Source organism: Phasianus colchicus, chromosome 5 (genome assembly GCF_987193195.1).
Source record: "Phasianus colchicus chromosome 5, bPhaCol1.hap1.1, whole genome shotgun sequence".
NCBI classification, from domain to species: domain Eukaryota; kingdom Metazoa; phylum Chordata; class Aves; order Galliformes; family Phasianidae; genus Phasianus; species Phasianus colchicus.
In genome coordinates this window covers 505,803-533,784 of record NC_143440.1, presented here as the reverse complement: position 1 = coordinate 533,784, position 27,982 = coordinate 505,803, and the positions used below count along the sequence as shown (strand labels likewise).

Here is a 27,982-nt window from a genome sequence, read left to right as displayed (position 1 = left end):
TGGAAGCATTGAAATTTTATGATGGAGTTGTTGAGATTACAGCCTTGTTTTGTAGGTCTGGTGTCTAGAGATATTAGAATAATGTAAATATAAACTGAATGCTTTGTAACCTGCTGTTGAAAAGAAAGATGCAATACTCTGAAACCCATGGTAACAGCAGCTAAAAATTGAATACAAGGAAACAAACGTAAAAGGAAAACGAGCCCTTTTTTCTGCAACGATTCAAAGTTTTAGGGGGAATCATTATTACAAGAATCCAAGTCCTGAGGAGTAAGTCCTCATATCTTTTTCTAAAGGTTGAGCATCACTATATGGACAACTGCAAATCTCATTTTCTCCAGTATTTTCTACTGTTATGGAGATGTGTAGTCAGCTACTTGGAGTCTTGCAACCAACCAATGGTGATCGTGATCTCACTGGGAAAAAAAAAAAAAAAAAGAAAAAAACCCTGAACATCTACTTCATAACTAATATCTTCTAATTTTTAACTTAAAAGATGGGCTGTTAATTGCATATCATGTCTTTTTTTCTTTAATAGGAAATACAGTACCAGCAGTGTTTGCCATACCAGCAGCAAACCGACCTGGCTTCACAGGCTATTTTATCCCAACACCACCCACAGCATATAGGAACCAAGCCTGGATGCCCTATGCTGGGGAAAATGAATTACCAGGACAGTGGGCAGACTCAGTAAGTATCCTAGCTTTTCTAATGATGTGCATTTCTACACAAGAGATGTCTTAAGTGCCGCTAAGAATCAGCAAAGAATCTGAGCGGGGTGATTCTTCCTGAATGGGAATAATCTCTAGCAGTGAGGATCTATGAGAGAGGGTACAGATATTTATCTGTCCATACAGTGGACTGTAAGCATCATTCAGTAAGTTCGAGGCTGGCACCCATTCAAAGATGGTGTGACAGATAGACAGATACAATTTTCTTTCCCCAAGACAGAGGTTAAATATTTGGTAGGCAGTGAGTGATGCTGTTGTCTCACAAAGTGGCCTTATGCTGTTTGAAAGCTGGGGAGCATCTTTCCATCCTGAAGACTTCTCTAAGACCCCCCCCCCCCCCAGATGCTAGCTCCCAACTCTGCCACAGCCCTGCTGTGCAGCAATTCTGCAGGGAGTGACAGATCTTAAACTAAATAATTAATTGCACAATTCTACTCTTGGACAGATCCAATTGTTAGTCTGAAGTATACTCGCATTTCAAAGAAATGAAACTGAGATCCTAAAATGAATTGCAGTAGTTCATCATGTCTGAAACAAATTCTATCACTTAGGGGCTTTTTTTTTTAAGACACTTAACTTTAATGTTACTAAGGAAAAAATGCAGGATCGACTCTTCTGCTTGAGCTTAATTCTAATGTTTATGCAGAACCAATTCAGCTAAACTGGGAGATGGATTCTATTTCTTTGTGCAGATAATCAACAGAATATTTTAGTGAACTGCATTTGGAGACAGATAGTTGCCTTGGAGCAACTAAGCAAGAGACAATAAGGTCATATAGATGTTCCTGAGGACAGCTCTTTTGTGCCAGATCTTCATTACTGCTGTTGATGTATAAGAGGAAAAGGATTCAATTTGATTCTCAGTTGCAAGTCTGAATTTGTAGGCTGAACTGTCAAGAAAAAGGATATTCATATACAAACTGTATCTGATGGTGTGCTCCCAACAGCTGAAGGCTTGTGAAGTCATATAGATTCCCTTTCCAGAATGGAAACACAGAAAATCTTTGTTTAAAATGTATTTTTATTTGTAATCCTACTGACACAGTAGATTCAAGAGGTCCACTTGTATCTGAACTTTGATAAAAACTTCTTCATTAAGAAGAAAAAAAAACAACAAAAAATGGGAAAAGTATTTTGTCGCTTGTATATTCTTTTTCACTTTTGCATCTCAGCTTCAGTCCCATGAAATAAGTAAGAATCAGGTATCACCTGTCAAAAGTCAAGCCTGAGAACAAACCAGACTAAACTGGAAAACAAGGCTCTGACCCCCAGTTTCCTCCCTTTGGAAGGGGAAATGTAACCCTCTTGGGGATTTCCTTGTCTTCAGGGAAAGAGATGAGAAGAGCACATAGTGCCTGTGGGCCTTCCTTTCTGCTGTGTACACAAAGGGATGGAGAGGGAGGTGAGAAGCTGTCTGAAAATTAACTGTGACATTATAGAATTCAAAGGAAATGAATTTTCCTTTCAACTTCACTTATCTGTTACAGAGGTTTAAATGACTTCTTGTTATCCAGACTTTTAGCCCTTCTGTGATATAACAAAAGGAAAAAAAAATGTAAAAAAAAAAAAAACAAAACAAAACAACAAACAAACAACAAACAACCAAACACTTCAGTTCCTTTAGGAAGAGCAGAGACTTAAAAATGAGATGCTGTACTTCTCATGCATTTCCACTAACTGGATTGTAAATTAAACAGCAAGGTGGCAAATGAAACGGGAGTTGTCTTGTTAACTTAATTTCCTTAAACGTTGTTTTCTCAATTAAAAGGTAAGTATTGAAGCACTAAGCTTTGTGAGAGAAGGGAAATGTGCTTATTTTCCAAATTGATAGATGCTGCCTAGTGAAAGTAGGAATCTGGTGGCCTCTAGTGGCATGTTCATGTGTTGTACTGCCAAAATGTTTGTCTTCTGAATAATCTATGGAGAAAACTAAATAGAGGCAATGCATTTAACAATTGCTTTCATACCATGCTTGTTTCCTATGTCTGTCATCACACCACACTGAATGTGTGAGACACTTGCCAGGCGCCCTGTATTACATATTTGTGCAAGGCTTTAGTGCATTTGAAAAGCTAAAAACATGTATTCTTCCCAGTTAGAGTGATACAAATTAGTCAATTAACTTTTCAGTGCTTAAATGCAGTGGTAGTTTATTGGTTACCTTATGGTAAATGTGGTGTTATCAGCCATCCTGTTCGAAATAAACATCACTGGACTTCTCTTCCTTTTCATTGGAGTGGATTATGGTAATGAGTTGGTGAGATTTTTCCGCAAGGAGAAATTATCTTGTCCTAATAATGTTATGGGTTGCCTTCTGTCACAGCATGGAGGGCTGTAGCGATCTATTTTCTAGACTTTTGCAAAGTATGAATAAATGCTATTTTTATCTGCTGCATTAAAAAATTTGAGAAGTTTACTGTGAATGTGAAAACTGGTATCATGGATTTGTGAAGGAGAATTAGTAGTCACGAGGACTAAACAGCCTCCCTTATTGCTGCAGATCAGAAGATTCCTCTGTACTGGGTTTTCAGAGTCCTGAGGTACAGTAGAGCTGGCTACTTAAGAGAGGACACGCTTTCAGAAAAGCCTCCTCCTTGGGTTTTTTGCAGTGATAATAAATTTAGTCGTTCAGTGCTGCCACAGTGCGGAGAGTTGAGTACCTGTCTTACTGCTGTGTGTGCTTACATGGCACATGCAAAGACGTACATCTGTCAGCTGGCACTTCAGGATGTAGAGTTCACGTTCTCGTTATAGCTTCCTATCTGTCGCATCTTATTCTCCCCCATGGAGGTTTATGTTACCTGCCAGGCAGCGCTAAGGATAAATTGTTCTGTATAATTTGGTGTAATTACGATGCTCTACAGGTTCCGCTCCCTGGATACATCGAGGCTTATCCAAGGCCCCGCTACCAACACAATTCTCCTTCACGACTGCCTCGCCAATACAGCCAGTCAGCAAGTATGCATCCCAGCTTGGAACAAGGTCCGTTGCCTTCTGCCTCAGCTTCTCAGCAGAGCCTGACAGAAAACGACCCGTCCGATGCTCCTCTCACCAACATTTCTACAGCAGCCTTAGTAAAGGCAATAAGAGAAGAAGTTGCTAAACTGGCCAAGAAGCAAACGGATATGTTTGAGTTCCAGGTTTAATGTCTTCTGTGCACAGCATTTGTATCATGTAACTTGAAGTAGCCAAGAAAGTGACCTCTTTAATTCTCACTTACAAACCTGCAGTGAATTGTGCAAAGTGATGGTATTTTTCTCCATCTAAAAAGTCAAAGCTATGAAATGACTTACAGTAGAACAGCAGAACCCTGAAGATATGAATTCTCCTTGCCAGCTAAGGAAATGCTGCCAGGTAACTCTTTAAAATGGATAATATTGATCATATGCAAGTGCTTGTCACTTGGCACTCGTGCTATGACCCATCATCGCTAGAGATGCTGGCTGTACATATCAATGCCGTGCAGTGTTTCAGTTGCGGGCCCAAATGCAGAGCTGCTGGAGAAAATATCTTCTGCATGTCAAAACCTTATTTCTTTGATTAAAGAACAAAACGGATGGGAAATGGCAAGCTGAAGGCCGTGGTAGGTGTGGCAGCGACGTTAATTTTTTGTTGCGGGACATTGCACAAGGAATGTTGATTGAATTTATCTGCGTCGCTGCAGCCTTTTCATTCTAGAGACTGTACCCAAACCAAAAGAATCTGAGATGAGTAAGTAATACTAATAAACGCCCTGTGAATAGCCCCAATTCTTTTCATCCTATTTACAGTATAAAGAAGTGAAAGAAGAGAAGACTGTGAGGAGACTAATGATATTTTGATAATTAATGGTTACCTTGTCCATGAATGCCACTGATGAGTTATGGAGGAGATTTTTTCAATGTGAGAGAGCACAATCTGTGAAGAGCTAACAAAGGAAACTGGTGCTAGAAGTTTCCAGGAGAAATGAAAAAGGTTATTTGTGTCTGTTCTATATTCAGGCTTTTCACTCTGAATGCATGTGAAGCAGATAAACATGAGACCTTTGAGCAAGCTTTTCCAACCTGGAATAGTGAATACACCTGCTTGTACAAGACAACCTCTGTTTGACACAGTGCTTTTTTCTCTTTCTTAAACAATGCTATCTACTGAATTGCTACCTGAAGCCACAGTTGATCTTGATCAGACTGGAACAGTGCATACACGTATAGGAAGTTCTGAATGTAGAGGACTGATGATTATATTAACATGTAAATAAGTATACGGTTAAATGGCTTAACAAAAACACTGGTGTGCTTTGAAAAACGAGGGCATTTTTGGAAATGATGCTGACTGTACGTTGCTCAAGATAAAGATTGCTAATAGTTAAACTGCTTTATTGTATGAGTCCAATCCCGAAAGGAAATCAAACCAGTTGAGTAGGACAGTAGTTTGTCTTTTGCAGTTGTGCAGAATAGTTGGAGATCATGAACAATTGTTTTCAGTTCCTTTGGCCACTAGCTTTGGGAATTGAAGCTGTTGCAAAATGCATTGTGTTGGGCACATCCGATGTCAACTGGAGTTAATGTACTTCATTTCAGTAAGTTATTTAGTTATTCTCAACTGCTTATGTTATTTTGTTTGATCATTTCATTTTCTTGAATTTCTTTGGTCTTTACCAAGGTGAGAAAGAGAGCTTAGTTTAGCTTTTTGGCCATCAGTAAAATGAGAGGAGGAGGTATAAGACTAGAGTAGGGGAAAGAAGGAGAAACTGATGAAGCACAAACTTTTAATACAGAACTTTTTTTTCCTCCCAAATGATTATATAATAAACCCTGTTTGACATCGTGATATGTAGTTATCCTCAAATATACTGACATCTGCTCCGAGACCTTAGGTATTGCAGAATCTTTAGGAATGCTAGCTGATCTTTAAACTAATGTGAAATTTCATTTTTATTATTTAAAAATCAAATATAAATAAGATGTATTTTTGTAATCTCAATGTATATACTTGCCGTATGTTTATACAAGTGACTGGTCTGCAATAGTCAGAACATTTCCATAAACCAAGAGCAAAAAAAAACCACAAAAAAAACAAAAAAACAAAAACCACACCCAAAAAACAAAAAACCAGATGAATAATTTTAACGATCCATATTAACATGCAGCATCTGGAATACACAAATACACATTTGGGTGACTTGCATACTGAACAACCAAAGAAACTGGATCTTTTGTGTAAATATAAGTCTGCTGAAGACAGACTACCATCTCAGTAACCTGTCAGCTAACTAATACTGATCTTATCAGTGTAATACAATACATCCAAATGTCTTTTTGTGTTAATAGCTGCCTAAAAATGTTGCATTTAAAAATAACTTAAAAATAAAGGGCCAAACTCAGCATGCCATAAAATAAGTGCTGTTTGGCTTCATTGGAAGCTCAGCTCTCTGAGAGCAAGGCTGAGCTTTTCTGTTAGCTTTTGTTCATACATGCAAGTTTCACTAGAATCACCTGAACACTACTGTGCTTGTTTTTCAGGTGCTGTAACGTCAGTGCAGACATAATTTAAGAGCAGCTTACAGTTATTTAGCCTAAATTGGTTCATAACTGGATTAAGCCACCTTTCTAAGGAAAATCTGCATTAAATTGTGTCAGCCACCTTGGGCGTCAGCTTTAGTAACTTACTTTCTGAGTGATTATTCTAGATATTCCAGTGAAATTTTGTATGTAGGTAGGCCCTTCTATGCAATGGGAGTGAAATACCCTGTGAAATAAATTTCTGTGTCTTTGACTCAAGTTTTGCAGGGCTATCTTAAAGCTGCAAGCGTGGAAGCAGCAGCAGTCCTGCAGACTGGGAAAGCTCGTGATGCCACGTATCCCCCAAAAGAGTCACAGGAGGTAGGATGTACCAGATCTAAACAGCATCTTTGGGACGCTTAGCTCTGCTTGTAAATCTGTACCCATTCTTCGGCTTAAGTGATTTAGTATTTCCATCAAAAAGTGTGTTAGTGTAAAGCCAAGCATCTATCCGTCATACTGAAACTGGAAAGGTTTGGAAATTACATGCATGGTACAGGGTGTGAATGCCTATATGCAAACAAAATGAACAAAACAGAAAACCCTAACGCCAAAAGAACCACTTAAATAGCCTTCTATAAAGACAAACTATTCCTGTACAGTTAAACAAAGTACTCTTCGTACAACGGAGGAAGACCCGTTAGACTTCCAGAATAAATTTTGTTTGGTATTGTACTGATGATGTGCAGTCTACTGAGTATCCCCTGAATCATCCCTCTGAAACCATTGTGGTGCACTTTATTCACAAAGGCATTTTACATTCTTCATTCATAATGGCTTTCTATCTTATTTGTAATATGTTTCTGTAATTTTTTGACGTACAAAGTAAGGTTATATCAAGACAGTAAGGACATTCCTGTGTAAGAAAAACATGCTGTAATATTTATACTGTCTGAGCACAAAGCAATGATAAAGTGAAAATATAGTGTACAAATAATTTGTAAAATAATAAACATTTTGTATGGCTACAATTACAGTATAGTTTTTCAATATTGATTTCAAAAAAGAAAGTCCACCTGTTTAATGTTATGATCTCATCAGACTATATTCCTGTCATGTTCACTTTTCCACTGAGCGCCCCAGTTTTCTTTAAAATGTTGCCAAATGTTAAGGTGAAAATGCTGTTTTCTGTGTACAAAGATGTTGATGTTCAAACCAATAGTTGTATCCGGATTTGTCAATCATTACTAGAAACATCTGCAAGTAAAACGCACATAAAACTATTTCCCAGTAGGTGTGTAATGACCACTGACTGTCAGTGCACATACTGTGTGTTGTTTTATTGGCATTAGTCGAAGAGCAACTTCAAGGGGATAAGAGGGCATTCTTTGGCAGTCATTTTTGAAGAAAAATACACTTTTGTGAGGAGGTCTAACATGCTGTAGAAATGTGAAGAACTTCTGTATCTAATAATATCCTGTAGAGAAGCTGATAGAAGTGTGTGTAAATCCTGTATAGAAGTGGGAAAATTGTCGTAAGTAATTTTATTTTTTTTCCACGTTGACTTTTAAAAAGGGGGAGGCATGGGGGAAGTGAACACGAGGAAGATTAAATGCAAAGCAGGTGGAGGAAGCAGCATTGAAGTCAGTAGCAGAACTGAAGTGAGGCCCCTGTCTCGTTTAAGGGGTGGTACATAAAAACTAATCGCAATTTTTGGCACAATTCAGTCTGTAAAGGATGAGTTACCTTGGAATATATATTCTCAGGCCTGCGCTGTAGAGATGACAGCTCAGCGCCTGCTTCTAGGAGTCTGAGGGAACTTAAGAGCAATGATATTTTTCGGAGCTGGCACAAGGAGTTGCTTATTTAGCTGACCTTGCACATCCTGTCTGTGTGTGAGCAGCTCGGAGTGTGGTGGTGAAGGTTGCTGTAAATCACTGATGGTCTCGATATTATTTTTCGTGTACATGAGCGTATCTCAGTGGCTCTCGATTTCTCACTGACATGCAATCGGATAAAAGAACAAGCATGAGGCAGTATGAAGAACGTGAACAGGTAATTAACAGTTCCAATGGCCGCTGAGCCAGAACAAAGGCTCCTTCTGATGCTTGATAAGTTACACCTATTGGAAAATGGTTGTTCAAAGCAGCTTTCCTTGGAAAGGTTTGTGGCTTTCAATGCTAATGACCAATAAGTATAAATGAACACTCATTCTACCAGAAGGGAGTGTATCAGTCATGGCTTCCGCTCCTTTGCACAAGCATCTTCTGTGTAGCTCCACCTGGAAAAGTGGCAAAATCCACGACTGCTTTGCAGCTGCTTGGAGTAAACTCTTGTAATAAAACACCAAGTTGGTCATCTTACATAGATTTTAGTACACCATTAGGGTGGATGTTCAGACAGTATGTTAGTGTACTGAAAGTATTGGTCTTTTTTCCTTTATAAGGGCTTTGTGTAAAACAGGAACGTTTGGTCTGCTGCGATAGGACGGCTCACTTGTCACAGTGGGTGCAGGGAAACAGCAGCCTTCTTTCAGTATGCTCTTAGTGTGTCTCATGGATCAGTTATTTCCTCTCTGCCCTCAACTTCACTTCTGAAAGAACACAAACACACAGCTTTTTTGAGTAAGTAATGTGTAATTTTAAAAATAAGTACATGGGGGTAGGTACATCTGCCTGGTTCTCTGTGATGTCTCCATATGCTGATCTACTGAGCATTTTATTTAAAACAATGCAAGTTGGAAGAGAAACAAATCAGCTCGAGCTTTTTTGCTGTTATTTACAAGCACACTGTAGATTTTGAAACAGGGCTGTATGGATTCAGTATGTCAAATGATTACTTAAACTTTCTGTGCTAGACTTCTTTTTCATGGGTTAATTTTTTGGCAGTAACTCCAGGACTGTGTAAGATTTTGTTTTTTGCTGATCAGAATACTTCACAGTTATTTTTTTTTCCATTTTAAAAGTGTTTAAAAGTTAAAATGAGGATGAACGCTCCTTGAGAATGCTTTTATGAACTGTTGCCATTGTCTTGTAAATAAATAATGCAAAAGTTTACTTGTGGAAATGATATTTGTATGGGTCAGTAAATGAACTGGGTACTGATTTGCTCTTTAAAAGGAAGTTTTAAGATGGCCGAGACATAAAGGCGTACTTGCAGTGTCTTCATTGAGAATAGTTGCATTGAACACTGATTGTTATTTCATCAGAAGTAGTGGTCGCATTCTGCGTGCTCGGTCACAGATGATTGGCAGTGCCCAGTGGATGGAAAGCAGCCAGAAAACTGCGCACGAGGCGATTCCTGTTATCCAGGAAAATCTTGGTCAGGGCTGCATATGAACATATGGGAGTCAGGACAGGGATTTTGGTGGGGCTCTGAGTGGGTAAGAGATGGGTTTTAAATTGCTGGGTGGCCAAATGGGCAGCAGATGTATTGAAAATAATTACAAATACCGCGAAGAGAGATTTTGGTGGTTTAATTCTTTTGCATTTGATAAAAAATAATAATTATTTCAAGAAGTGCCTGAGCTTTCTTGAATTTCCAAGCTTGATGTTAGTAATTCGAATGACTTGAAAATGTATTGTAATCTGTAAATAATGTAACACTGGAAATACAGATATGAGGCAGTAATGGGGTCAAAGAATTGTAAACAATAGAGGAAGTTAATTCCACTCAGTTTGATATTTATGGAGGAGGTGATTTTTTTTTTTTTTCCCCCCCAGAGTTTATCCTTCAGCTGCATTTCTATGCTCTGTACAGCAGCATCTCAACCCCATGTAACACACTGGTGTTTGTCTACCTGGCAAGGAGTACTGACTCTTTGCAGGCTCCAGTGTCGCCTTGTAAAAAATGCTATTAAAACAGAAATGTGTGGGTTCTTCACTCTGGATTCTTACAGCGATTCAGTGGCTTTTAGGTCATGTATGACCAACACATTTCACCAGTGCACGCTTTGAGATGTGATGCAGCAGAATACAGCAGCCTATGCCAGGCATTTAGTAGCATCTAAAATACAAGTGACTGTAGTGGATGGATAGATACTAAACCACCTGTTTCAGTAGTGGATGGACACCAAGTATTTAGGGGCTGCTAACTGTGGTGGAGCAAAGACTCTGAAATTGGAATCAATTTTATGTATTTTGTTAGCTTTTAATTTCTTTATTTGTTAAGGCAGTAGAAAAATAGAAATGTTAAGAGTGTATTCTATTTGAGAATTATAAATGAGATATGAATGGAAGGAAAATTGAAGCTTATTCTTTGCCTTTTCCTTTATCTCCTGATTTCAACACTGGAAAAAAAAAAACAAAAAAAAAACCAAAAAAACCCAACACTTGATTCCAGATTAATTTTAATATTACTTCCTATGGTGGAGAGACCAACGAAGCTTTTGTGTGGGTACTGAGTTCTTCAAATTGTATCCAAGGTCATATTAGAGAAAATGAAATGGAGCTCTTCGTACTAAGGCAGGAATGTTGGTTTAGGACTGAGCAATCCAGCAGTAGGGGCTCCTTAGAGGAGCCGTTCTGAGGAGCTCTCTGTGTCTAGTTAAGGCAGTGTGCACAGCACGGATATTCCTGCCCTATTTGACTTTTCATTTTTATTTAGCAGTTTTCTTTCTCTGCATCTGTGTGTTTTGAATTTTGCTTTTGTGTTACTGCTCTTGGACAGCTGCACTCACTGAGGTACAGAGGTGTGACAGAGGTATCAACTAACACACGTGATGCCATTTGTAATTATCTACGACACTGCGGGCTTTGGCCTGGTTACCACTGTGTGATGCTGACAATGTCATTATGGTGACGTGAATATTGGTAGTCTTCCATTGAAGTTACAGAAAAAAAACATTTGCTTTGAGGAGAGTGGGGTTGATCCAATATTCTCACAGTGGTTTAACCATTTTGAGTATCTTGTAACTGTGCAAAGACAGGATAGTAGCTGATTATGGATAACTGGAAATTAGGAAATCGGACTTCAGTTGTCTTTTTTTTCAGTTTTGGCTTGGTCCTGGGCAAAGCACGTAATCTGGCTGTGCCTCAGCATCGCTATCTGTAAAGCATGGTGAAGGTGCTGCCCCTCCTCACCCCGCTGGTGAGGGGCTGATATAGCAGATAAGGTTAGGAACTGATCAGGATGGAACCCTGCAGCAGAAGCTGGTACTTCAGTATGAAGCATTATTTATTATTTCATGGAGCTTGTAATTGGTCAGGACTGTAGGTTATCCAATCCTTTGGCAGTGTTAAAATATAGATGAATTTAGAAGGGAATAAAAACCTCTTGATACTATTTCAGCATACTGTAGGAAGACTTTCTAATAAAAGCTTCTACTTTTTTTTTTACAGAGGTGCTATATCAAATACATAAATTGTCACTCCCCATGCAGCACATCTCACACTGATGACATGAACTTCTCTTGCGTCTTTGAGTTACAGAAAGGACCGGCTCTGCATTATTACAAGTATCCACGTTACCTTTGTTACTCACAGCTTGATTCAACTAAACTGTAATGGCTGCATCTGAAAATAACTAAAATATTTCAGTGTGTTTCAGCTGGACGTGCTTATATTAGGTTGTTTCTGAAGTCAGAGCTGCAGAATTGAGAGTGATTTGGAAAGCCATGTCTAAAGACTAAACTGAAAAATAATCACTTAATATTTTATATTATGCAATTGGAAAGGAGATCTCCAAGAGCTGGTTCCTTTTGCAATTACAAAAGTTGTCTGTACCAGAATTTGAATTTTACATATCACTAAGGAGGAGACAGTTCAGATGTTCTGGGTCATTACCAACTGGCTTTGTTTGTACTCTTAACTGTAGGGTGATTCCAGAAATGCAGTTTATCTCTGTGTAGCTTAGTTTTTGTCATGTTAGTTGCTATAGCTTAGTTGAAGTTGTACATGTCATTTCCTGGCAATTTTGCACATTAAATAAAAGATGTCTTAAAATCTATGTTGCTACTTATTGATTCTTCCTGCTGTGTCCTCTTCTGTAGATCAGCTGCCTTTAAACATGAGCGTGGCTTTCGGTTGGACCAGCCAGGCTTCTGGGCCTGTGCAGAGGTACCGTCAGTCGTGCTCTCAGGGATGAACCTGGCAAAGGATAGGGAAGGAATTTAAAAATCTCCACCGGATAAAATAGTGAGTTGCAGCAGTGCTGCTCCCTCAGAAGAGATGTATTTGCTGCCTTCCGGAGGTGAGCAGAGGAGTAATCTGCAAACACGGTGATGTTGAGGACATCTTGTAATCCTGTGTTTCCTTTGTAAATTTTTGTCCTTGCTTTCATTTCCTGTTTGTCTTCTCCTTTTTATTATTCTTATATTATTTATATATTTTTCATATTATTTATATATATATTTATTATTCTATTATTTTCATAAGTATGTACTTAGGCCTAAGTTTTGTTTGCTGTCAGCCTGAAGTGAAATGAGAAAAGAAAATACAGGTATGTGTTTTGGACAGTTTGTGTGATTTGTGGTGCAAGAAATTTGAAATACAAAGTTCATTTTGCTACAAGGAAGACATCTTCCCCTTCCTCCCCCTTGTCGTAGTTCCAGAGGAAAAAAGAGGTGGGAAAGGATCTTCCCAACATAGAAACAAATGAAGATTCTAACATCATCTATCACTGCTCTGGTTCTGGACAGATGGCGTACTTTAGATACTGTTATATATATATATCTAAGTTGTCACTGTGAGTGCTTAAATTGGTTCGAGGGGTTGTTCTGTGTTTTCTCAAGACAGACCGAAATCTCAGCCTATTTTGCAAATATATTTTAACTGACTTGTGTTGTCAATCATTTCGTGTTTCCTTAGAAAGGCCAAGTGCTCTGGTCATTGGCTGCTAGAAACTCTTCCTGATGAGTGCCTCCAATTAACTTACATTCGTTATCCAGATGTCAGTAACCCAAGCAATCCAGAGAGGCTGGAATTTCTAGAATGAAGTGCTGCTCTTGATGTCCCTGCCTTGTGTACATTACACTGAATATTCAGGGCAGTGATTCTGCCAGGCAGCATTCACTACTGAAGACAGACAGGTTATTTTATGATAGCTTAGTGCTTTTATTTCCTCTGTAGTCTGTCCCAGAACTAATTAAGGCAGCTTTGCTTCAAGATTAATTTACATCCTAACGATCCATCGTAATAATCCAGAGTATCAATTTGGAGAACTTTAACATTCTAAACTCTAAAGAAACAGCTTGAAACTTGATGGGCCCAACTGCTTGATGTAAAATGCTTTATTTTAAAGCTTAAATGCATTCTTGCCTTCCAATGGCTTTCTATCTAATGTTTGCCATCATAAAGCAGCCAGGGTCACTTCAGGTTGCCTAGTGAAAGACCTGAGAGTACGTGGCTCTCATTGCAGCTGTAGGCACTGTGCTCCCAGCAGCACAACTGGTATTGCTCAGCTGTCAGCATGGCTGAGAACGTGCTTTCTGAGAAGCTTCCTTTGTTAAGAACTGGAAGTGAAATGGAGCAACCTACTTATGTTTTGAGACTTTTGCCCATGCATCCAAATCATAGCCAAATGTTTATTTCCTGCAGGCAACAGGGACAGATCTATCAGCTCACAAGTCAGCTATATGAAAGAGATTTGAGCTGTGTCAGAATGTAAGTGTTAGGTTTAACCTTTCCTAAGCAGTCTAAGATAACAGAAACTATTGAAAAATAGATGATATGTGCTTTGAGAATAAAAGGTGTGCAGTAAGAACATTAATATTCTAATATTTACTCTAATATTCAAATATTTAGTTTAAATACGATTATTTCTATAAGGGAAACAACAAATCAGTTTTGAGATGTGCTGATTTGAAAGAGAAAACAAACAGTGCCTACAGAGATGAGAGCAAATTACTGGATGTAACAAGGCCAGGTGAAAGCAGAAGAAAAAGGTAAATAAAGTGTTCACGGCCAAGCATCAGCATATGCTTCATTACTTACAACTGGTTGTTTGCTCAAATTATTAATAATACTTATTACTCTCTAAATTCATGCACACAATGCATTAAATGTTTCCAGCTAAAGATACTGGCAGTGATTTAATTCCGTGCAGAAAGGTTGTATAGAATTTCCTGTCATTTTTCTCCAAGTTATTTTTTAAGAGCTGCTTCATGAAGAGAAGGCCAAACTGGCCTTCCAGAGAAGACAGCCACCATCCTTTGATGACCTTGGGACCCCCAGAAGTCTTGATAAAAGGACTTTGACCAAAGTACCCTGAGAGCACACTGCTGGGGCTGAAGCTGGCCAAGGTAAAGCCTTCTGCCTTGTTTTGGCGTGTCAAACAAATGGTTTTCAGAAGAGAGGTGCCCCTGGGAAACGTAATGACATTACATAATAACTGCTGTTGTTCCTTGCCTCGTCCCCCAGTAGCTAAACATGCAGCATATTTTTACATGGTCTCATATGATAGAAACTGAACAACTGATGGACAAATATTTAAATTGTGTTCTAGGGGAAAATAGCTCAGATTAAGCCAAGTAAACCCGTGTGAATGGTGGCTGGTAGGGGTTGTATGAAAAGTGAAAGAGCATTTAAAAGGGGAGGGGATATAGTAGGAATCAGTGGTAATACGGAATAGAAATTTGTTCAGCCCCTTATAGGAAACTTAGAGTGGTCTAGGAGTGAAATTGTTCTGGAGATTTGGCAAGGTAGAGATAGCTCCTCCCCTAACTGATGAGCTTTAAACATTCTTCTATGCAAAATCATTGAATACTGCCTCAGAAGTTAGTCCTGTTTGTCAGACCAAGTTTGTGTTGTGGTATTTAATATAGATATGGTTTCCATTGCAATCAACCACTGCAGTGTGTTTATATGTTTAGCCTCAAAACTTTGTGAGAGACTTCTTATTTTCATCCTGTGATGAGTTATAAAACAGCTAAGCCTAGATTTTCAAGGTATTTTGGTACCTATCTGGTTCTTCAGGCACCAAGATCTACCTTTTATGTATTTACTGACTCAGCCTCTCAGATATGACTGGAAAGAGATAAATATCTGTGGTTATGCTGCTTCTGTGAAATGTGAGAATTTCTCCACCCCATAATTATCAAACGCAGGGAGCAGACTAACAAAAATGCTGAGAAAAGCTTGCCCTTGAGCTTGCCTGTGGGTCTCGACTTTTGAGGGTGTGATGTCCTGAGATGTAAAAAAAAACCAAACAGCAACAACAAAACAACCAAAAAACACACAGCAGCTGCCTTCAGTGGGCTCTACCTGCCTCAACTACGTGCTGACCAGACCCAAGCAATTAGGGTGAAAGTCATAAGCTAATTAGCCCACTTGAGTAGTTAATTGCAGTGTGCTGCCTTGAGTGAAACAAGTTACAAAATGCTGACTGGTGGGCAGAGATATTTAGTCAGAAGCATGGAGTTGTTAATTAGGCTCTAAAGAACTAAGTGGCAATTAAAAGGTGCCAGGGTGGACCTGAAGAATAGCTTAAAAACAGGTGGAGGACAGAGAGAATAAACCATGCATTTGTATTATAACTTTACTAACGTAAAGCTACAAGAGCACGTCAGGCTGGAGGCCCTTGAGGGCACCTGGAGGCACCTGGCCAAGCTTCTTAGGCAACTCCGCTTTCTGTCCCAGTGGCCTGAGAGTCCCCCAGGCCCTGGCTCCCCTCAGCCTGGGCTGTGTTGCAGCTATGCCTGTGGCAGGGCATCTGGGTTGTGCCGTGGCACAGGCAGGGCAGTGCTCTGAGGATCCCTGCTCCATCCAGCGCAGCTTCAGCTGCAGTCCCTAGTTGGAATAAAGACCGATGGGTCTGGTAGCTATTGCTTTTCTTCGTTAAAAAGCACATTAATTAGCAGGTGAACTGTGAATTGCTGGTGGAGACCTCGGGAGGACGATGGCAATTGTGGAGGGTAAGATTCGGTTTAAGATTTCCTAGTTTCTCTGATAAAGGTTATCATGGCAGTTAGGAACTGGAATTATTCATTTATTTAAATGTGAACCCACTGTAGTGTAGATCAAAATCTGTCTGGAAAGAATAAGAGCAAAGAAACAAAAGCAGTGGTAGGAAATAAGATTTTGATATCACATTGTGCTAAAATGCTTCTCAGTTGATCAACTTTCATGCAATTTGAAGCATAGATTAAAACGTAGTTATTTTTCTAAAAAAAAAAAAAAAAAAAAAAAGCTGCTTGTCAAAGTATGATTGCATCCAGAGTGGTAGCAATTCACTCTTATTTCATACTGCCACCTACTGCACTGGAATTAGAGCAAGAAAAAGCAATTGATGTCTTATCTACCAAAAACTATATTGGTCTAAAGAGCTTGTGTACTTCTTAATAGCGTTATTTTTGATACCATGTGGTGTCACTTCTTTGATGGCAAATGTTCTCCAGATCTGCAGTTAATTACTGCTCTCTCAACCTGTTTTTCTCTGTCCTACCAAGCACAAGCTAGCTGTCATCCTAAACCTGCCCTCGGCTTTATCCTATGCACTACAGTCCTAAAATAATAAACTAATTGAAAATTGAATGTTTCACAACTGTTCTGTTAGAAACTAACTTAAGCTGTCACATCCACAGTCTGGTGCTACACTTAAGAAATTATTATTGTTTCTAACAGATTTTTGTGCTTTCACTAAAGTTTCCTAAAGCTCCCTTAGAAGCTCTAATTGTATCTATGTGGCTCTCAGCTGCACTTATGTACTTAAAATTAAGGGTGAAACAAAGCTGTTCTGTATTAGAATTACTGCTTCTCTGCTCCTTGTATCTTGAACCTCATCACTGAACTTCTGGGAATCCTGACATCAGCACTGTTGATTTCTGAGTGTTTTTGAGGTAAATGTCATGCAGCCTGTTTGCCTACAGTGTTTGGGGAGGCTGTTGAAACATTTATCAGTGTTATCAATATCTCCTACCAGAGAAATGACAAAAATCATTAGCAAGAAAATACAACAAATTTTCTTTTGATTTAATAAAAGAATACTGTGGAAGGTCCATTAAAATACTCCATAGTACAGAACACCCACAGGAAACATCTCCATCACGCTGGGGGCTGCTGCTTCAGTTTCTGCCTTGCTTTCAAACATTCTATCTTTCCTTCTCTCAGCGCCTTCAAAAGTTTATCTAAACAGGAATGAAAAGCAATTGGTCACTAACAGTTTATATATATTTAAAAAAAAAGTAATTTGTTAGGCAAGTTAGTAACTTTCTGTAGCATTTCTTGTTTAGCAAATATCTGAAATACTGAAGTTTCTCAGATGTATTGAAAATAACAGGTATAAAACTGGGGAAAGGTACGTATTGCTATGATGGGGGGGAGGGGGGGCAGAAATCCCACCTATGAGTTTAGGGTTCTGAAAAGCAGTGTATCAAACTACATATCACAACTTGGGATTTTCCTTCCAGTGTGTGTCCGATGATGTTTCTCTGTGGCCCTGGGGAGGCAACATCCTTCCCGCAGCCCTCCCACTGCGCTCTGAGCTGCTCCACCCGGTAGGTTTGGAAATCAAAACGCCAAACTCATTTCACACTTCTTTTTTTTTTTTCCCCTAAGCCTTTGACCGCCTGCGGCCATCACTGGCCGTTCCTTTCCGTCTGTGATGCTTTGCAGCTGCAGGGCCTCGCCGCTGGAGGTAGGTACACGTCGGACCGACCAACTCCCTTTGCGCTGAGCGCTTCTGGCTCTGTTAGCTAAGTCAGCGAAGGCCCGGGCTGCTGTGCAGGACTCCCAGCCTCGCGCTCAGCCCCGCCCGCACGCACACTGCTGCGCGTCGAAGTCTTCGCCGATGAGGGCGAGCAGCTCCAGCTCCTTGACGCGGATGCCCAGCTCGCAGATCTCGTCCTCCAGCCGCGACAGCTCGTCGGGCCGCCTCGCCGCGCTCTCCTCGGCCGCCGCGGGGCGGAAGAAGCGCAGCGGTTCGTAGGGGATGGCCGCCAGCCCCGCGGGCCAGCGGGGAACCCCGGCGGGAGGTGGCGGCTGCCCCGGCCCGCACGCGGCCGCCAAGGTCTTCCACGGGCCGCCGTCGGGCTCGGAGCGGTCGTGGAAATGGGGGAAGTAGAGCGGCCGCCGCGGAGGCTGCCCGCTCATGGCGCTGCCCGCTCGCCGACGGCGGTTGTGTCGGAAACGGCCGCGCTCGAGGCCGGCCATGCCTCGACCTTCCCCGCGGCATCGCGGCACCGCGCCCGGCTGCACGCGGTACGGCGCGACGATACAAAGGCCGGCCGTGCGCGGTCTGCCGTTCCGGAGGAGCGAGGAGAAGCGCCGGAGGAGCTGCAGCGCGGTGTGAGGAGGTGATGGGAGCGCCGTGCAGACGCAGCAGCTCTAAGTGTCGCCTCTGGGGGGAATGTGCAGGAAAAGTCAATGAGCTGCCCTCATCTGCGGCTCGGAGTGGCTTTTGGCGCACGCAGCGCTTTGCTTGCACCGAATGTGCAAGGAGCTTCCACTTACCCATCCGCGTGTAACTTTCTGTTGATCCGTGGATGCAAAGCAATCAAACACCGCAAGGGACGCGTTGCTGTTGCATCTTAATTTGATCTTTGCTTCTGCTCCTGGTGAGTAAATGTTGTCGTCTCCCTTTCGCTGATCAATTCCCTTTGTCACTGAGGTAATACTGGCATACTTGTTAATTAGTTAACAGGTGAAGCGGTTGGGTTTGGACTTCTGTTTTCTCGAAGCCTTTTCTATGGCCTTGGTAAGATTTTTAGAGTAACTGTTGTCTTCCTTTTGACTTGTCATGCACACCTGCACCTCTTAGTAACTAGAGAAAAAAATAGGCAGAATATTATTACATAGTATTCAGTAAGGAAAACTGAAGCATTAAGGTATCAGTGCCTGAGGCTGTGGAGGTGGAAGAGATGGGCTGCTGGAAAACCAATGAGGTTCTCTTTACCTCGAAGTCCAGTTTTAAATTCGTAGCGTCTTCATTATAAAGGAGGTGCTGAGGAAAAGCATTTTCTTCCAAAAGAATTAAGAAAACAGAATTTAAGAGAATTCTCTCAGAGAACTGAGAAATAGAAGAATATTAGATCTTTGTGTTTGCTTTATGCCATAGCTTGCCTGACTGACGTATGTATTTTTTATTTCCTATGAGAGTGGTGAGGTGCTGGAACAGCTGCCCAGGGAGGCTGTGGGTGCCCTGTCCATCCCTGGAGGTGTTCAAGGCCAGGTTGGATGGGGCCCTGGGCAGCCTGGGCTGCTGTGAAATGTGGATGTTGGTGGCCCTGCGTGTGGCGGGGGGTTGGAGCTTCGTGATCCTTGAGGTCCTTTCCAACCCATTCTGTGATTCTATGGCTTGGTGCTGTGATGCTAATGGTCTTAGCCATTATTTGTTCGTTGGTAGTAGTGTGCTTCCAACTACCCTGGAGCATTCTAGAGATCCCCAATGTAATGTTTTGTTTTACTAGTGGTGCATGAGGACATCTGCCAAATGGCTGCTGCAACTTAAGAGTCCTTGTGCGGAAAGCAAGAGTAGTCTCTTGATTAACATTACATTTGTGTTATGTAGCATATATAGCAGGGGATTATGAGAGGTGTTAAGTGGATGTTCATTACCTGTATGTTGGGAAATGTTAGTCACTTATAATAACTAGCTGTGATAGGACGCTGAGATAGGTGTTGAGTCTGATCCCTTGAGATAATTCCAAGTTCCTGAAGATACAGGTCTTGATGAAAAGAGAGCCCTCTTTTGGAATGTAGAAAATGGAAACTGTTAGTGGAAAGAGGCAAAGTGAGAAAAGGTGTGGCACTAAAAAGTAACCAGAAGGTACCTGCGTTCGTGAAAGAGGAATACTGTTGGAAGTAGTGCAAGTAGTGCAAGTGCTATTGTAACTTCTGAAATTATGGATGCTTCTGTTTCCTTAAAATCATATGGATGGTGTGCAATCATAGTGATACATGGTTTTATATGCTAGACGCTGGAATCGTGGACCTGAAGATTCCTTCTCTATACAGAAAAAAATGAGTGTGAGCCGCTCATGCTTTGTCAGAGTCCCGCTGTCTTCAGGTGCCATCTGGTGGAGTACGATGGAAATGTTGCCTTAGGAGCGCCAGCAAATGTCTGCTGAGCACAGAAAAGGTTCCCACAAGAATCAGAAGTTAGAAATACAAAGATATGGTAAAGAAGATAACCGGGTGCATAAAGAACGTAGCAGGCACTTTAGATTCTAATGCACATCTTTAAACTGTGTGTTTCTGAGGTTGCCGGTTCTGAACACTTAAAATACTCTCCTTCATGTAAAATATGATTACCTATAGTCTCTTTACCTCGAAACAAAATGTTTTCTTGATCGTGACATTTTGTCAAGTTAGGATGATGACATTCTGGAGTTATTACCTAAACTTTTTCAGAGAATTCTGCCCAGATATTTTGCATTTAATTTTTTGCTGTTGTACAGGTATCCTGGACTAGCACGTGGCTATTTATGTAAGCTCCAGCAGTATATGAAATAACAAAAAGGTTTTTATAAGGTTTGTAGTAGATTATTCAATGCTATATACATTGTCATACTGGCTTGTATGCTGGTCAGACGTTTGCCTTCAATTTTGGCACTAAAACTTTGTTTCCAGAACTGAGATCCTTTAGACTTGGGTTCTGAAAATGAAAGTGTCACGTAGACAGGAATCTTATGTAGCTAAACTGACTGTAGGTGTTATGAAGGGGAGAGTTGAGAGACAGGAGTTTGTAAGGACTTGTATGCCAGCAATTGCATTACAGTTAGTTGTGCTGTACAGACTTGATCCAGTAGAGGGAGTAATACGCACGCTCTTGGTAACGTGTTGTAATTTGGTAAATTTAGCACATCTTTCGGTTCGTGTTGATATTTGAAGCCTCACAAGTGATGTGCTTATATATACATGTTCATTTTGGAGAAGCAGGTCTCTTGTTTATGTTACCCAGCAAGGATAGCAGCTGATAAAATTCCAGCCACTCCTACCCTACAGTAATTGAAACTGCCTTGGAAGCATCGTTTGAAATCCTTTTCTGTAGAGAGAAGTTAAGGATAGTCAGCTAAAGTAGCAGAGGGCCACTAAAATACTCTAGCAACAGCAGGTGGTGCAGTCTGCAGCCTCAGGGAGAATATTAACATTTGAAACAAATGGCAGGAATGGCAAACTATGCTGTAACCTGCTTGCATCACCATCCAATGTATGTGATCTGAGCAGGCGTTTTGTGTGTGCCTTCGTTTGTACTAGACTGATGAAACAGCACTGAGGAGGCTGCCTTCCTTTGGCTGCTGTAGTTGGAATTTGTTGCAAATGCACAGATTAAGTACTGACACTCGGAAGCACCAAGTGTACGTGTGTGTGACTGTGTGTGTGCTGGAAGAATGTGTCAAAGCTACAGCTTTTCCATTTCTGCAGTGGATTTTGTACCACGTTTAAAGAAAGCGGATTTCTGCCACTGTGAGACAACATGAAAAATTGCATGTCAAGAAGTCAGATTTAATATCTGATGTACTATTTTAAGCATACACTGATACATCATACTTCTTCTGCTCAGTTTAAACTAATCTTGGTCTTTCAGCATGGATGTTGTACCATCTCGTGTTGATAACAGTTTCCAATAATTCATGATCAACCTGTTAGTTTTTTCCTGAACTCTGCTGTGTTCTTCCTTCTGCACTAACCTATTCAGTTTTCCAGATGCTTCTGTCTGTACTGTTGTTGCATTCAGTTATCTTTCTATATAATATCATTAACGTGCTGTCTGTTAATGGTTCTTCTCATCACTTTGTCTTCCCTCAATCGGTTCAGAGTACCACTGATGAAATTGTTCTCCTTTCTCTTTGTTTCTGGTACATTTATCCCATGATCATTCTCCCTCTCGTCTGCACCAGACCTTTTTCTTTCAAGGCTTTCCACAATTTAGTAATGTCCTTTTTAGATATCTTACGATGTTGCTGTTCCTTTCTGGTTTAATAATGTACTTTATACTATCAGTATTCCCAGCTCTCATTTCCCATCGCTCAGATTCTCCATCAGAAATTACTGGCTTTTCAGCTGTTTTTTCCTCTTGCTAAGAGAGAACCTAAAAATCCACACGGGAGCTGCTGTGATGCACATCAGAGCCACGTATTTGGAAGTAGTGAGCTGTGACTCTTCTGCTCCCTTTGCTCTTATCTCTTCCCTGTGGATGTTGTCTGTCACATTCATGCCATTTGTCATGCTGCTTCCCAATGAGAAGAAGAGCTGTCCCACATCTTGAACTATTGTACTCTATCTAATTTGTCACTTGTTCCTCTTTCTTTATGTCTACAGTCCCTTCCAGAAGACCTTCTTTCCTGTGTTTGACAAGCTGTCAGACCCAATTCTGATCAGGAATGTGGGCTTCAACTACAGTATGTTAGTATAAATTGTAGTCATTTGAATAAATTAGTCTATATTTCTTGCCATTAATAAAATATAATGATATTTGCTGGCTTCATACTGTTTCCAGCCTGCAATCTGTAGGACTCATTAGTGGGACTGTTTTCAGAAGCATGCCGCTTCCTTCACTGCTGAACCTTCCTGTTCTGCTGGATGTATCTCGTTACAGCACAAACCAACGTGCAGAGGGCTACTTATAAAGGCTCAAAGCTCTGTGCCAGCAAACTTAAAATGAACAGCGAGCAGTTAATCAACAATTACACAACTTGAAAGAAGTGCTAATTGGAAAAGTTTTTAAGGAATGAGTTTACAACTGAAATAGAAAATAAGACTTGATGCCTGAAATAGTATTTTGGACTGGTGAGCAGAAACGCAAAAAGTATAAGAAAAAGAGAAAAAAGAAAGAAGAAAAGCTGTGTAAGAAACAAATTTTTAATTTTCTCCTCGGGTGGCTCTGTGCCAATCTTCAGCATCAGAAGAGCATTTTCCCTTTTGAATTGAAAGTGTATAAGTCAGCATATTTCTCACTGTTAGGCACGCCGGGGGTGTGTTCTGTCACAGGTTTTGTCTCAGTGACCATGGCTGTCTGTATCTTTCTCCTGACTTATGTGCCACTCTGTTCAATACACCTGCTTTATTCCAAGAACAAAAAAAAAAAAAAAAAAAAAAAAGAAAGAAGTTGCCTGAAAGACTTGAAGTTGCTGAAAGTCATTCAAGTCTAGTAACTGGGAAGCTTTGTATACTTTATAGTTTTTCCTCTTCATTTTTTTCTTTGCAATTATATTGTCTTTTTTTTCCTTTTTTCCCCCCTAGAATACCAAGAATTGGAGTTCAGTGGATTCAGAAGTGGTGTAGGTGGTATTGTTACAAGATGTAGAGTTGTGAAGGTGCAGATATTGAATAAATACTATTTAAAACTTGTCTGTCTGCAGGCTCTCTGAAAAAGATCTATTGAAGGTGCTTGTTCTAATGCATTCTATCTTGTATATATGTAGGGTGCTGGAGAAGGAATGAGATTATTTTGGTACAAAAGAGTAGCATCTGCTTGTTAATTCAGTAGATGGTTCCTTGGCGATCTGTTTTTGCCTGCAAATACTGATCGGTGCTTTCTAAACACAAGTCTTTGTCGAACCTGCTGCTTCTTACCAAGTATATCTCTACGATGACTCTCTTTTTTGAAACTATTTTTAATAGTCTCTTCTCTGGAAATCATTGTCTGAGGTACTTGGCAATCAAAAGGAAGTTACTGGATTTAATTTTTGCTTATCAGCAGCAATCATGCTGTAATTCTTAAGTGCTGGTAGTAATCTTTGGATTTTTTAAAGATTCTTTTTATTTCAACAGCAAGGTAAAGTATGGGGATATATATATATCCATGCACAAATATGTCCCACTGCCCGTGTTGTTAACGGAGGTGTTGAAGAGTGCCAGACACAAGTTGGACTCCTGGGGGCCACCACTCGTGCCCAGCCTCCACCTGAGCATGGAGCTGTTGACTGGCAATGTTCTGGCTACAACAACCCACCAACTCCTTATCCCAGGAGTTGGTCTTCAAATCCATTTCTCTCCAATTTAGAGATAAGAATGTGGTGCCAGGCCATGTCAAAGGCCTTGCACGAGTCCAGGTATACGTCACTTGCCCTTCCGTTGTCCACCAATGCTGCTACTTGCTTATAGAAGAATAGAAGCGTGGTCATAGAAGATTCATCAAGCGTGATCTGCCCAAATCTGTTATTTGCTTTATGCTTTCAAGGAAGAGACCTGTGAAAATGTGTTCTGGATAAAATGAAAGTTTTTTTTTCCTGAGAAGTCCACATATTTATTAATTTTGAACACAAATAGTTACACGAACGTATGATTTACAAAACCACGCATTATGAAAGCCAAGGAATATCTTGCTTCTTGATTACTGAATTGCAGAAATCACAGAATTATAGTACTTAAAATTAAAAAATTAAATTACTTAAAATTAAGTTAAAATTAATTTAACTTAAAATTAATAAACAGAGTCCCAACTTATTTTTCTTAGTCTTTTTTTAGGTGCTGAATATGCAGTCCTCAATGAAATTCCAGGTCTTCAATCCTGATGTATAAATCAAAACCTACCAAAACAAAACAAAACCAACCCACCAAAGCAAAACAAAAAACACAAAACCCAAACTTAAGAAGCTATTTGTAGTGCAATGTTCTGTTTTTTTTCTATTTATTGCTTACATGTACCTTAACCTGGACACACTTCCAAGATTATAGTGGTTGTAGGCTGAATTTACCTTTGTATTTCACTTGTATGTTTGTTTGTTTTAAAACCAGTTCATCCCAAGGTACATCCCAAGTCTTGGTATTTTGGTTTTGAATGCAAAGTGTCCTTGTACGTACAAACTAGATTTCTTTCAGGGAAGGCTAAACTGGAAGACCCACTCCAGGTGTGCACAAAATACGCTCTGGTTCATACCAACAAAAACAGGCTCTGAGCTGATGTAGTCCTCGGTTGCATCCTAAGTGTATGTAGACCACAAAAATTTCCAGAAGAGCTCAAGTGAAACCTTAAAATGTTTTTCATCCTAAAAAAAAGGGCCAAGCAACGTGTGCCATTTCTTGTTTGCTGTGAACCACGAGGGCTTGGATCTTTGGGAAATGTTGTCATTCTTAAGTGCTGGAAGAAGTATTTGGTGGATTTTTAAAAGTTTTTGTTAATTCTATAGTGAGATACTGTATGGATTGCTGTCATGAAATGGAAAAGATTGGCAGAAGATCTCTATTCCACTAGAATGTATTTTCAGTGTATTGGGGGCTGATTATCATAAATCGGTGCGTTTTTAAATGATGATTTGGCTGTAGATCTCAACATTTATTTGGGAGATTTTATGCAGAATCTCTCAAATTCATATGGATTTTACTTTGAATACACCTATGCTCGTAACTTAGCTCAAACAAGCACTAACAGAAAAAGCCTTTGTATGGGTTTGTGAAATCTCTGTCAGTTGAAATTGGGGGCTACGGACTGTGCCAAAAACCTGTTATGTCTTTAAGGATTAGTCCTCAGTGCAGAGCATTTTCAGAACAGTGCAAATATTATTGGCATATAATGTGGGTTTTTGTTCATATTTGCTAATATTTCCAGTAAAAAAAATAGGCTTCAGTTATCCTGGGATAAACCTGGGATCAGGTTTGCTGCAGTTTGGAGATGTGGATGGTTTCTAATTATAGCAGCCTTGGGATGTGAATGGTCTCTGATTCTCACTAATAATTTTCTTCAGAGCTGCAGCCCCTCCTATCAAGGCGTGTGAAAACATATCAGTGAGGACAATCTGCTCTACTTACATTAACTACTTAGAATAATGGAGTCTGGCTCACACCAAACATAAAGTACGATGATTGCAATGAAACTGTGTTATAATGGAACACTGAGTTTCATTAAGAGGCGTTTTCATCATGCAGCTTGGCTGATTCAGAGCAAAGATGTCATTCAAGTATTCTAGTCCAGTATGCCTTTGCTCACATTGCTGGCTCCGTGTGTTGATGGGTAGAAATGGTGGTTTAGGAAACATTTTCTTTGAAGTTATTTTAGGCTGACTTTTTGAGTGTACAAACAAGATCTATATTTCATTAACAGGAATAGCAACTGGCATATTGACTTTTAGAATAAAGAAGACTGAATTAGGAAGGAAGAATAGCAAGACTCTTTCAGTTATGTACACTGAAGAGATTTTTAAAAAATGTTTTTTAGATGAAATTAGTGAAATGATTTGAGAAATTTAAAGATTCTGAAGAGAAATGATTGTTTTGGGTTTTTTTCCTTTGTTTTTATCTTTGATTAATATACATTTACCTTGAAGTATTTATATTCTTTCTAGGGCTTCTTTTTACATAGGCAGGTCTTGTTATTGTCTCTTTTCCACTGCTTCTCAAAAATGTAGTTCTTTCCCCATCTCTCCAATTCCTTCTATTGCTCACATCCCTAATGCAATGAAAGGTAAGCTTTCAATTCTGGGGGTGCCTCAGTTGTTTTCTTACTTTAAAGACTGAATTTTACCAGGAATGCAGAAAAGGCACCTAACTTAGACACACACTTCAGGGGAGGAAGAGGCAAAGACAGTGAAGAAATTAATGCTATGGCCACCAGCTCAGAAAAATAACAAAGAAGGCAGTCCTGTGAAAGTGACTTGCATGGAAATAATTGGAGAAGGGAACAGGGACGGAGATGCATAGAAATAAGGAAGCATAGAGTGTGTTTTTCTTTACATATTTATGTTAAGAAGGTGCTTTCCCAAGACCCAGAGATAAACTGTGGGACAGAGCAGTGTGACTGTCACTCACAGGCACCTTCCCCTGTGTTGCTGCAGAGCGGTGGAACAGCGGGCAATTTCCTGAGCAGGGCTGAAAGAAATAGCTTTGTGGATGGAAAATTAAAAGCTAGATGGAATAAAATGTGAGTCAGCTGCATCATCAATCCTGCACTAGCAATGACTAATTCTGTGCTTGGCTGTTTCTTTGAAACATCCTCTACCACACAGTCATAAATGTTATGACACCTGTGGCTCATTTTCCTCTTTTGCTCTTGATCAAGTTCAAAATAAGAATGCTGAAGCAAACCAGTGCAACAAGGCTGTGGCTGAGTATCCTTGTAAGACCTCCCTTGGTGAGGGAGGATTTTTTCCCTATAACCCATAGGAAAGTTGCCCAAAAATAATGTTTGGCCCATTATAGTGAACTAGCTCCAGCACTGTGATGTTGGCTGCAGCCTTGTCTGTCTGGTGACTGCATTTCCTCTGGCTTCAGTGCAGTTGCTGAAGTTGCTGTTTTGTAATGTATCATCAAAGCTCGATCCTTTACTGTTCACTGAGATACATTAATTAGTTGTTTTATGGCATCCTGTCCTCAACTCAGGACTAATAGAGGATCAGTAGCTGTAGAATAGCTCGCACTTGGGTTGCATATTCAAACTTCAAGAGAGACGTGGGATCCCTCTGGTAAACAAACGCTGCTTCTGTTAAGCTGCGTCTCAATGAAAATGTTTGTGAAGCGGTGCAATGTGACAAATCATATCCAACATAAACAGATGACATGCATCATAAATGAAACAGGATGCATCTGGAAAACGGCGTAATGAAAGTAAATGTATGATTTCAGCAGATTGGGATATTCCTAATTAGCCCTGAATAGTTCATTTTCATGGTTAAGTATACATCCGCATAATTAAATGCCTAGTGCCTCGTGATAGCCGTGATGAGTGCTCTTTCCTTCTATTGCCAGCAGATGTCTCTCTTGAATGCTGCAGAGCAGGGCGACGGGTGAGCTTAGCTCTGATGTACGGTCCTGGCCTGAGTCGCACAGCTGTGAAGTGCCTCGTTCTGGCTGGTTCCCAGTTAACTGAATTTCTCCTCTGTGCAGCAGCATGGCTTTGCACACAGAAGGCTGAAAATGTATTGTGTTAATGGCATCCAAGAATGAATGTGCACACGTGTCA

At 40.2% G+C, this 27,982-nt stretch overlaps 2 protein-coding genes across 9 annotated transcripts in view; one reads left to right on the top strand and one right to left on the bottom strand.

Moving 5' to 3' along the window:
• The window catches only part of KIAA1549L (KIAA1549 like), a 109,205-nt gene extending 97,054 nt beyond the window's left edge, over positions 1-12,151 (top strand). For 3 of the 8 annotated variants that reach the window (XM_090142082.1, XM_090142080.1, XM_090142079.1), the window contains exons 20-21: positions 539-690; positions 3,596-9,092. In XM_090142082.1, the coding sequence (XP_089998208.1) occupies positions 539-690; positions 3,596-3,877 (434 nt within the window). In that variant the 3' untranslated portion in view covers positions 3,878-9,092. Of the gene's footprint in view, positions 1-538; positions 691-3,595; positions 9,096-11,550 lie in introns of those variants that run through there. The other 5 variants (XM_090142076.1, XM_090142075.1, XM_090142077.1 and 2 more) reach the window with 4 other exon arrangements.
• Positions 12,152-17,097: 4,946 nt separating this feature from the next.
• Positions 17,098-18,317, bottom strand: C5H11orf91 (chromosome 5 C11orf91 homolog). The gene is made up of 2 exons (XM_031607327.2): positions 17,910-18,317; positions 17,098-17,273 (listed from the first exon to the last, which is right to left on the bottom strand). Exons 1-2 carry the CDS (start codon positions 18,295-18,297, stop codon positions 17,191-17,193), a joined length of 471 nt encoding a protein of 156 aa, XP_031463187.1. The 5' UTR covers positions 18,298-18,317; the 3' UTR covers positions 17,098-17,190.
• Positions 18,318-27,982: the final 9,665 nt, after the last annotated feature.